The following is a 10,869-nucleotide window of genomic DNA, read 5'->3' on the forward strand; positions in this document are numbered from 1 at the left end:
CTCTTGGCCCTATCCCTTCTCCAAACAGGTCGTCAATGGCCCTCACAGCCCCCCCGTCCACACGCCCTAGGGGTTAGAGTCGCTGCCGGCTTTATGCTCCTGTTCATCATGGGTCAGGGGGTCGGCAGAAAGCCACAAAGCCAACTGTTGCCTTTTGATCTGCGCCCCCTAGTAATCCCTACTGCTCTCAAATCACTGCACTCTCTGCTGTTCCATTTCTTATTCTGGAGGATTGTGGCATTGCCTATTGTGTTTGTATATTAGCCTTTTCTTATGACACGTAGCTGATCAGGACTGGAATGGAAAGAGGGCAGCTGGTGGGGATGCGGGGTCATGGGGGAGCTGGGGGGTTTGGGGAGGGGGTGGTGGAGGTGGCTGGGAGGGAGGTATGGATTGTCAAGCTGTATAAATTCTTTTCTGACATTTCAAGGTTCAGTCAAGGCAGCCACAATTCTTATAAAGAACCTGTGCTCAGGTATAGGGTCGAGCCCTGCCTGTATCATCTTTCCTTTATCAACTAGTAGAGCAATGCTAGTCAAGAGAGTGAGATACGGAAGGGGGTGGGGGGTGGAGGGGGGGGGGGCAGTAGAGGGAAGAGAACCAGAAAGAGAGAGAGATACAGAGAGAGAGAATCAAAACAACTGCCACACTGACAATGACATGACACAGTAAACTGATCTGTTCTCAACTGGCACTGCCAAAGTCCACCCATCTCCTTCAACATTATTTCTTTGATATGATTATTTGGCCACATAAACTAAAGTGCACACGGTGCTTGGACAGTTCTTCTCCATAGGTTGCATTAACAACTAACCATTTAAGTCAAAGCTCCCAGACACTCATCATCATCATGCTAAAGTATTATAAACTGTAATGTTTTATTCAGGTTGAACTCCTATATAAATCTGTACTCTATGTTCCCATTTCATGTGCACTCTGGCGTATGACAACCTTGTGACTGAGTTACAAAAAGGGAAGATTTGCTGGTGTAAGACCTGACAAAGAAATGCATCCCTAACACTTTTGTTCAGGCCTTGTCAACATGGTAAAGGATATAAAGGGAAGGAGGGTTAACCAACATGGTTACAAAAATGAATAAATCATATCAACCTGACAAAGAAACGCAATCCATGGATAAGGCACTGTTTGGTTTTCACCAAGGTTGTTGGCAAAAACACACACACACACACACCAACTTTAGAGGGTTAATTAAACATGAAAAGCCACCACAACACAAAGCACCAATTCTCCTCCTCACCACACCCCAAACAAACAAAAAAAGTTACACGAGTGCCCTCACCTCCATGAACTGGGCGTTGACCTTGAAGTCTGGAGGCGGGAGGCCATTTTCAAAGGCTTGCCGCCGACGGTCCTCGATGCCAATGAACAGATGCTCTACAGCGCGGGGAATGATGCCCACCTCCTCTGGCTGAATGTTGACATCAAACCCTGTGCCCATGGTGTAGGTCTTACCCGATCCCGTCTGGGGGGAGGAGCAAATATTGAGTACACATCATTTCCCTGGTTGTTTCCCTCTGTCATGTGAGCATGTGATCATGTTACTAGAAAGTAAATTAATATTTCATAACTGTTCGGATTCCTCTAGCAGATGTTTATCATCAGCAAAAGTTTCTTTTAAGTGTGTGTGTGTGAGTTTGTTGGGGTCTTTTTTTTTCTTCTTTTTTTTTGTCTTCTTCTTCTTTCTCTTTCTTTATACAGAGGGAAGCATAGGCATTGTTGTTCTTTCTTTCGTTTTTATTTTTGTCTATAATAGTAGAAGCTTGATATTCTGTTCAGAATTACTAATATATGAGCTCTGCAATCTTTTTTTTTTCTGGGGGGTTGAAGAGGGGCGGGGGGGGGGGGGGGGGGGGGGGGGAGGGAGTAGGGGAGAAGAGAGTGGAGGGATCAAGACCAACTCATATGGGACAATTTACAAGCATGTTCTTTTACACACATGCGCGAGTGCATATCTCTGTGTATACATGTCTGTATCTGCTATGTAAAACACCAGTATAAGCTCTGTCTGTGTGACAAAAGCCACTTAATAAATGTGTACTATCATCATCTGATACATGAATTTCCAAAATGAATATCAAATTATAATTTAGTCACTGTCCAAATTTTACACAAAGCTTCCATGACTCATTATTATCCCTTATTAGTTATTACTCTCATCATCATATAGTCATAGTTGCCTCAACACACACACACGCACACACAATTAACACATACATGAATGCACACACACACATGTATGCATGCATAAACATATACACTCACACTCTCACATACAAACACACTTGAACAAACACATTCACACAACACCTACCTGCCCATAAGCAAAGACAGTGGCGTTGTAGCCCTCAAAACACCTGCCAACAAAAAAAGACAAATGCATCCTCCATCAATGATCCATGACAAAGGAAACCCATCTTACATCAAACCAGCAGCTTTTGAAAAACACTGACAGTTGAATCTGAATTACAAAAAGAAAGGGTAGCAATGGAATAAAGCTAGAATTTTGGCAGCTGAAGATACGCCTTCACCCCCAAAACACACTCTCTCTCTACTGTTTAACCATGTTGTGTGTGTGTGTGTGCAAGTGTGCATGTGCGTGCGTGCGTGCGTGTGTGCGTGCGCGCACTGTGTGTGTATAGGGCTCGAAGCAATATAGGACTAGAAGTGGGGTGTATGCTATATGTTCATCAGGGAAAAGCAGTGTTTCTGTGAAAGCATTTGATATATGAGAGGAAGACAAGGGAATCCACACCATGTCTGTGCACTTGCATGCATGCATGAGCGCTGTTATCAGTTCCGGCTGAGTTTAATCTGCTAATGTACAGCTTCAAGTAAGTTCTCGAACCTATGTTTGGCCATCTGCATCAACTGTGCTGCAGTCCTGCTGAAAACAAAGGTGGCTGTCTTGCATCCGTCTTGTTGTGTGCATCTTTGCATATAACACACATATGCATGTGTGTGTTTGTGTGTGTGTGTGTGTGTGTGTGTGTGTGTGTGTGTGTGCGTGCGTATGTACTGTGTGTGTGTGTGTGTGTGTGTGTGTGTGTGTGCGTGTGTGTGTGTGTGCACGCACACTCACACACACGCACGCACACACACACAGTGACACATGCACACACACACAAACATGACCTCTCAATTCCAACACCCGTTCCCACAAGAGAATGATACATCATGAAGGTTGTTCCCACAGTCCCTGACATGACCACCCCTACACCACCACACAACAAATTAGCCACACCCTGCTGCCACTGTCCAACCTCATTTCCCTCCACTTTTTACACAACTCGGACCGCAATCCCTCCTTCACTCCCACAAAGACAGAAAAAAAAAAGCCACCATGACAAAAAACAACAACAAGACAACCCTAGCCTGGACAGGGCTGGCCAACCAGGCAGAAAAATGGGTGTGTTTGACCAGGGGGGTGACAAATGTACCATGAAGCTGTCAAGTTCAAAACCAGAAGGGCCACAGGATTCACAGCTAGTGTACGGGTGGACTAGTTCTATCTAACCACCACTGACAGGTCTCTGTCTGTTAAACTTTTTTTTTTTTTTTTAATTTTATTTAAAACATCTTCCATTTGTACTGGTGTGCTAAACACATCACAGACAAGACTTTTCGTTTGGGTTCAGTTTCAAGGAGTTGTCAATGCTTGCAAACTGATCTTTATATAATGAATCTGCTTAAAAACTTTTTTTTCTTTTTAATATACAAAAAAAGAAGATACCTGACCTACAAATAAACCCAACATGTTGATGAGGGCTTTCTGAGCCTGCCAATGGTATACATGTACAAAGCATTTGTCTAAAACGAAATGAAATAAATAAACAAAATAAAGAAATCAGTAAATGCATTAACATATATATTTTTTAATACATATGATTAAAACAAAAGATACCAACAAGGCAAATGACTGAAATAAAAGAAAAAAAGAAGAAAAAGAATATACATGCAATTAAGAGTTATCTTAAAAAGACCTCCACCTTTATTTCTAAAAGGGCTGCATTATTCTTCCCTAGCCTGAACGATGAAGATGGCAAAATACAGGTTTGTAAACTAACATCTGGTTGCACAGACGACTTTGCAAATTAAACTTAACCAGAACAGGGAATAGCACGCACGTAGTGTGAATGCAGATGCACAGACATGTCAATGTCATTTCACAGTTTCACAGAACCAATGACTCATTTAAAACAACAGGAGTCCTACCTTTAGTTTTCCGTCTGTTAATTTTTTTTTTTAACTAAAAAAAAAATAATTAAAAAAAAAAAAAAATTCAGTCAGTGCCAAATGGCTTTGAGTCTGAGGCTGAAATGTTGATGATTCAGGCACTGAGTCCATTAAATTACAATTATTATTGACTGGTGACTCAAGCACCACAGTTCACTGGAGCGTGTCAAATGATGATTCAAATGCATTTAGCCCACTCAAATACGGCAGCAATGAAGCATTATGTTTGTGCACAATAAACTTGAAGTATGCACTTTAGCACCTGTGTGCAAAGTATGTAAACAGATCTGAAGTTCACAAACACCCACACACCACAACACACACACTACATTCACACACCAAAACACACACACAACATACCAATCAAAACACACACACACACACGCGCGTGTGCGCGCGCACACACACACACACACACACACACACACACACAAACAAAACAAAACAAAACAAAAAAACAACTCAACACACACATACACAAAAAACAACAACTTTTTAACGTGCATACACACATGCATACACACACATACACCACACTTTAAAGTTTAATAAACACTGTAAGCACTAACTAACCCAATCATAACATAAGTGCAATTTTGAACTTGACCCACATCTAATGAAATACAGAATTCACAAAAATAAGCACATGGACAAAACAACAACAAAACAAAAATTGTGATTCAATGCAGAAAGGACAAAGACAAAAGACGGGTGCAATAGCTAAGTGGTTAAAGCATTGGACTTTCAATCTGAGGGTCCCAAGTTCAAATCTCTGTAACGGCACCTGGTGGATCAAGGGTGGGGATTTTTCCGATCTCCCAGGTCAACATATGCGCAAACCTGCTAGTGCCTGAACCCCCTTCATGTGTACACGCAAGCAGAAGATCAAATACGCATGTTAAAGATCCTGTAAATGTAATCCATGTCAGTTCGGTGGGTTCTGGAAACAAGAACATACCCAGCATGCACACCCCCGAAAACGGAGTAAGGCTGCCTACATGGCAGGGTTAAAAAACGGTCATACACATAAAAGCCCATTTGTGTACATGCGAGTGAACGTGGAGCTGCAGCCCATGAATGAAGAAGAAGAAGAACACACACACACACACACACACACACACACACACACACACACACACACACACACACACACCACTTTAAATACACACTGTAAACAAGTTATCCCCATCAAAACAAAAACCTGCAATTTCTAACTTGACCCACATCTTATAGCAAACAAAATTCACATAAATCATCACAAGGACATAATAACAACAACAACAAAAGGGAAAAAGGAAAACAAAACGTGATTCATTACAGAAAGGACAACAGACAGAAACACACACACACACACACACACACACACACTTCATCGTGACAACACATCACTGAAAAAGGAAGCAGAATGAAGATGACTGATGACAGCATGGCTAATCATTGTTGATGACTGACGGCAGTGCCCTGGCTGCCAAAGTATAGTTCCCACTTCCTCTCTATCACTAGTGTCAGTGTCACAGCACATCACGTAACAGAGCATGTCATTTATACTGGCTTGATGCTATAAGTATAATCTACACACTCTCTCTCTCTCTCTCTCTCACTCTCACACACACACACAACAAAAAAACGTGCGCGCAAACACACACACACACACACACAAAGAGAGTGACACAAACATGCATGCATATTAATTTTTATTATATATATATAATACATGTACATCATGTACACACTCATCTAAAATCATTTCCACTCTGTTTCCTTTTTGAAGTGACTCCATATGTGTGTGTGTGTGTTTCTTTGTGGTGTGTGTGTGCGTGTGTGTGTGTGTGTGTGTGTGTGTGTGTGTGTGTGTGTGTGTGATTCACTGAATTGCACTTGCTGTTTAATGGTGGTCTGTTGTCCCTGTTCAATGTGTATGTGAGCATATGCGCATGTGCATCTGTGAGTACATATGCGAGCATGTTTGCATGCATGTGCCTGTGCATGCATGCATTAAAGTGTTCATGTTTGCCTGTGCATACATGCATCACATCTATCTGTCTGTGAGTGTAAGACAATGACACACACTTTCTTAGTTTCTGATAAAAAAAAAAAAAAAAGGAGTACAAACTAACAGTAACAAAGGCTTAACGACCGCACAGAAAAAGAATTCTCACAGATGAGTCAACCAATCACTCCTAATCCTAATGGCTGCCCTCCCCGGTACATTTTCGTCTGTAAAAAGGCCTCTCTGACTTATTGCAATATAGGATCGCATTCATCCAGCAGATCCTATGATGCCTCAAATAGCATGCCTGTTTCCAGTGTTTGGCACAACAGGATGCATACATTTGCATTTAGCCAACAGCTCATCGAATCATAGATCTCTCTTCATCAATGCTTGCTGCGCCTGTGATTTGTCCCTGGTTGATGGAGAGAGAGAGGGGGGGGGGGGGGGCGTGTGTGTGTGTGTGGGGGGGGGGAGAGGTGTCAGTGTGTGCGTGTGTGTGTGTCTGTGTGTGTGCCTGTGTGTCTGTGTGTGTGTGTCTAAGTGTATCTGTGTGTTCGAGTGTGCATACATTTATTATGTGTTTGTCTGAGTGTGGGTGTGTAAAATTTATGTGTGTGTGCATGCATGTCCATGCATGAACCTGTGCATACTATGGCAATTATGGCTTCTCAATGTGAATGATCGCTTCCTGTTTCATGAAATGATAATCATAATAAAATTTTCAACAAGCAGTTCACCTTCAAAGTTCAGTCTGACCAGTACCATGATTTGTGGTTCTAATTGAGTAATTCTCATACTTTAAGTATTCATCATCATAACATTTACACCTGTCCTGTCTGTGTCCATGATAATTTTCCTACCAGATTTATTTCAAAATGCTCATCTCCAATAATTAGTTTGTTATGCACAAATAAACATTCTGAACTTACACAAAGGTTGTAAAACATAATTTCAAAAGAAAAACGTAGATCACAAATATCACGGTTTCAGGAAGAAAAAAAATCTTAACTGAACGTAAAAGAGGTAAGAGAGCTCTTGTAATACAAGCATTTCATAAGAAAACTTCTGTTCAATACTTAACATTTCTTTTTAAAGCTAACATTCAGCCTTTCAATGAATGAACCCTGCTGAGCAGTAAAGATCTGCAATGAATGAGCTGAGAATATCCTTACATGAGAATTAAAAAAATACAAGCTGATTGCCTGTACATCTGAAAGGAAGAATGCAAATCCTCAACTTGTGAACCTATGAATCTCAAACAAACTGTCTCCGATGAATCAACTAATTCTATCACAGTATCAGTATCACCTATATTTCTCTACCTGAATGTGTGTGTGTGTGTGTGTGTGTGTGTGTATGTGTCCGTCCGTCTGCCTGCCTGCCTGTCTGGGTTCAGTGGGCCTGTACCACCTAAGTGTACACAGTGCCATGCACACGTGCATCAGGCATGCATGTCATATATTTATATATGTTCGCATCTCAGTGTTTTCATGCATTTCTGCAAGTCAGATCAACGAATGTGCGAAACATGGTGTGCATTTTATGTGTCTGCATACGTATCAGTGCTGGTGTTTCAGTGTGTGTGCATGCATGAATGCATAAGTGTCTCCACTTCAGTCTTGCAAATTTGTAGATGATGTTACATTACAAATTAATAATAATAAATAATAATAAAAATCACATTAAAAAAAAAAACATCCCAAAAACCCATCACACACACAAAAGTCTGTGACATGCACCTTAATACACCCCCCCCCCCACTCCCCCACACCCCCACTGCCCCCCTCCCACAGTGACTGACCCCTCAATGAGCTGCCTGACACAGGAGTTGTAGATGGTGTCCTGCACGGTGGCATGTCAAACACATAGTCAAAGGTGAAGGACTTGTCCTTGCCCAGCACCACCTGGGGCTCCTTGGGCACCACCGACGTGCACACCTGGCACATGTCCACCTTCTCCCGCCCATTCTGGGGCCGAATTCTGCAACAGCAACAAAAAAGAAAGGTTAAAGGTCTCTTAGCCATTTACAGCCATCAAGGCACTGGAAATCAAATACATTGTGTCTCAGGCTCGGCGTAGGAAGGCAGGGCCCAATCCACTTCCTTCTGCCATTTTAACTTTCCCCAACCTAAGTCAAGCTCCTGTTCACACCTGGGTGGAGGGAGGAAAATTGATTGCCTTTCCCCCAAGGACACACCATACGGAAACGAGGCCTTGAACACTGATCACTAGTGAACACTATATCAGAATCCAGATGTTCAATGCTTCAACGATTCTCACATAGCCCCTCATCAGCAACAAAACAAGGCATCAAAGAAACAATGCCAGACTTATTTGAAAGGCTACGAGTACTACCAATGACATTATCAATATCATTATTATTCAGGGTCAATGCTTTGTGACAATTTATTGAACACCTGGAACATGTCCACCTTCTGAAAATGAATTCTGCAAACAATGCATCAAACAACATGCAATACTGGCCTGATTCATGAAGGAAGGCTGCTACCAACATTACTAATATCATAATCATTATTCATGGACAATGTTTTGTCTTGATTTTCTTTCCTCAAGACAACAGATGCAGTGGCCAAATGGTTACACTATAGTGCTGGTTTCTGGCCCATGTTTCCTAAATTTCATCCCCAGTTTTGGCATACTTGGTGGGTTGAGTTTGGGGATTTTTCCATATCCCAAGTCAACAGATGTACAGACCTGCTAGTGCCTGAACTCCATTTATGTGTATTCACGTGCTGAAGATAAAATATGCATACATTAAAGATCCTGTAATCTGTGTCAGCATTTGGTGGGTTATGGAAACATAAGACATATCCAGCATGCACGTCCCCAAAAATGAAGTATGGCTGCCAACATAGGGAGGTAAAAACAGTCATTCACTTAAAAGCCCACTCCTTACATATTCTTATATGAGCGAATGAGGGAGCTAAGTCCATAAACACAAAAGAGGTTTCCTTCAAGTTCAAACACTCTTCTTCTCCAGATGATGTTCCTGCACAATCTAAGGTAACATTTCTCTAAGTTATACATCATAATGATAATGATATAGGTATTATTGTATGGGACTGGAAGGTGGTTCCCCAATGTTGAAGAGCTGCTTCTTGGTAATTCTTAATCACATATATATATATATATATATATATATGTGTGTGTGTGTGTGTGTGTGTGTGTGTGTGTGTGTGTGTGTTGGAGACGAGTGCTCAGTCTTATGTATAGAGCTGTAAATGTGGGGATTTCTCTTGCATACAGGCTGCAGAGTGTCCCCCAACCTTGTGGTGATAACTCTTGCATGTGTTGAAGTCTAGTTCTCTGCCGATGGAAACCAATGATGAAAAGGCTGACAAGTCCCACGAAGACTTAAACTACTAAATGCATTCAAGAGCTGAAACTCCCATGTCTACTTAACCTTTGTCTTTACTCATAGTGATATATATTCATACTTCTGGAGACGTTTCCCCTTGCAACACCTGTGGGAAGTGTTCTCCCATATGAGGACACACACTGACAGATAAGCCTGCCTGCCTACTCTTCCGTCGGTCCAACGGGAGACTCTATTAATTAATTATATATCCATAAGTTGGCTTTTATGTGTGACAGTTTTATCCTGCCATTTAGTGATATACTGATATTGGGTGTTTTCATGGATGTGCATGCTGGATATGTTCTTGTTTTCATAACTCAACACTGGATTTCAGGATTCAGTGTGCATGCTTATCTACTGTGTTCTGTGCATGTACACACAAAGGGGGTTAATGCACTCATGCTTGTAGAATGTAACAAAGCTGTCTGCAATAGTATAATTTTGGTCTGGGCGATCAGAAAAAAAAAATCCATCTTTAATTCAATAGGTGACAAAATATGGAATTGAACCACAAATCTTAAGATTCAAAGTCTAATTCCAAGCATTCGGCTATTTCCCAAATTCTCTCCCAAAGACAAAATGGCCATCATTTCTTTGAGTTGAGCTTAACCTGTATACCTTCCTTGTTAATTACCTTGACTTCAGTGAAGCTGAACACCATTTACAATTAATTTACCAATATGAGTAAGGAGTTTTCAACTAGTTTCTTGTACAAGCTGTAGTTCACTAGTAGTTGTACCTGTTTCAGTTTCAATAAAACTGATCAGTCTGTTTCTTGTACAAGTTGTAGTTGTACCTGCTTCAGTTTCAATAAACCACATTTTTCTTCCATATCAAACTATTTCCTTTCATCTTTGTTTCAGCTGGCTGAAAATTTTTAAAACATTAAAACCTATATTCCTGGCGCTGATAGCTGGTGACTGGTAAGAATTACTCAAAACAAACTGTGTGCACTTATATGTATGTTTGTATGTACATGTGTGACTGGACTCTGTGCATGCATGTGTGTGTTTCTCATTCTCTTAAGTCCCTGATTATTGCCAGTATGCTATGACACCATTTCTCATTTCAGCTGAAGGAAAATTTGGGAAAGCCTATTGATGGGTTGACCCATCATGTAGGAAATTTTATATGGCCACAAATGACGGCTTAACCCATCATGTGGGCAGTGAACAGGTTAAGACTGATGACGTTTGAATTGCATGGACATGTTCTTCTAAAAGGTGTTCTCTATTTAAAGGTT

At 41.3% G+C, this 10,869-nt stretch overlaps 1 protein-coding gene across 1 annotated transcript in view; it reads right to left on the reverse strand.

The window, feature by feature from the left end:
* The window catches only part of LOC143286906 (kinesin-like protein KIF21A), a 112,069-nt gene that overhangs the window by 98,783 nt on the left and 2,417 nt on the right, over positions 1-10,869 (reverse strand). The window contains 4 exon segments of the mRNA XM_076594839.1: positions 1,301-1,483; positions 2,333-2,375; positions 8,049-8,100; positions 8,103-8,227. Coding sequence (XP_076450954.1) covers positions 1,301-1,483; positions 2,333-2,375; positions 8,049-8,100; positions 8,103-8,227 — 403 coding nt within the window.

Source organism: Babylonia areolata, chromosome 10, assembly GCF_041734735.1.
Source record: "Babylonia areolata isolate BAREFJ2019XMU chromosome 10, ASM4173473v1, whole genome shotgun sequence".
Classification (NCBI taxonomy): Eukaryota; Metazoa; Mollusca; class Gastropoda; order Neogastropoda; family Buccinidae; genus Babylonia; species Babylonia areolata.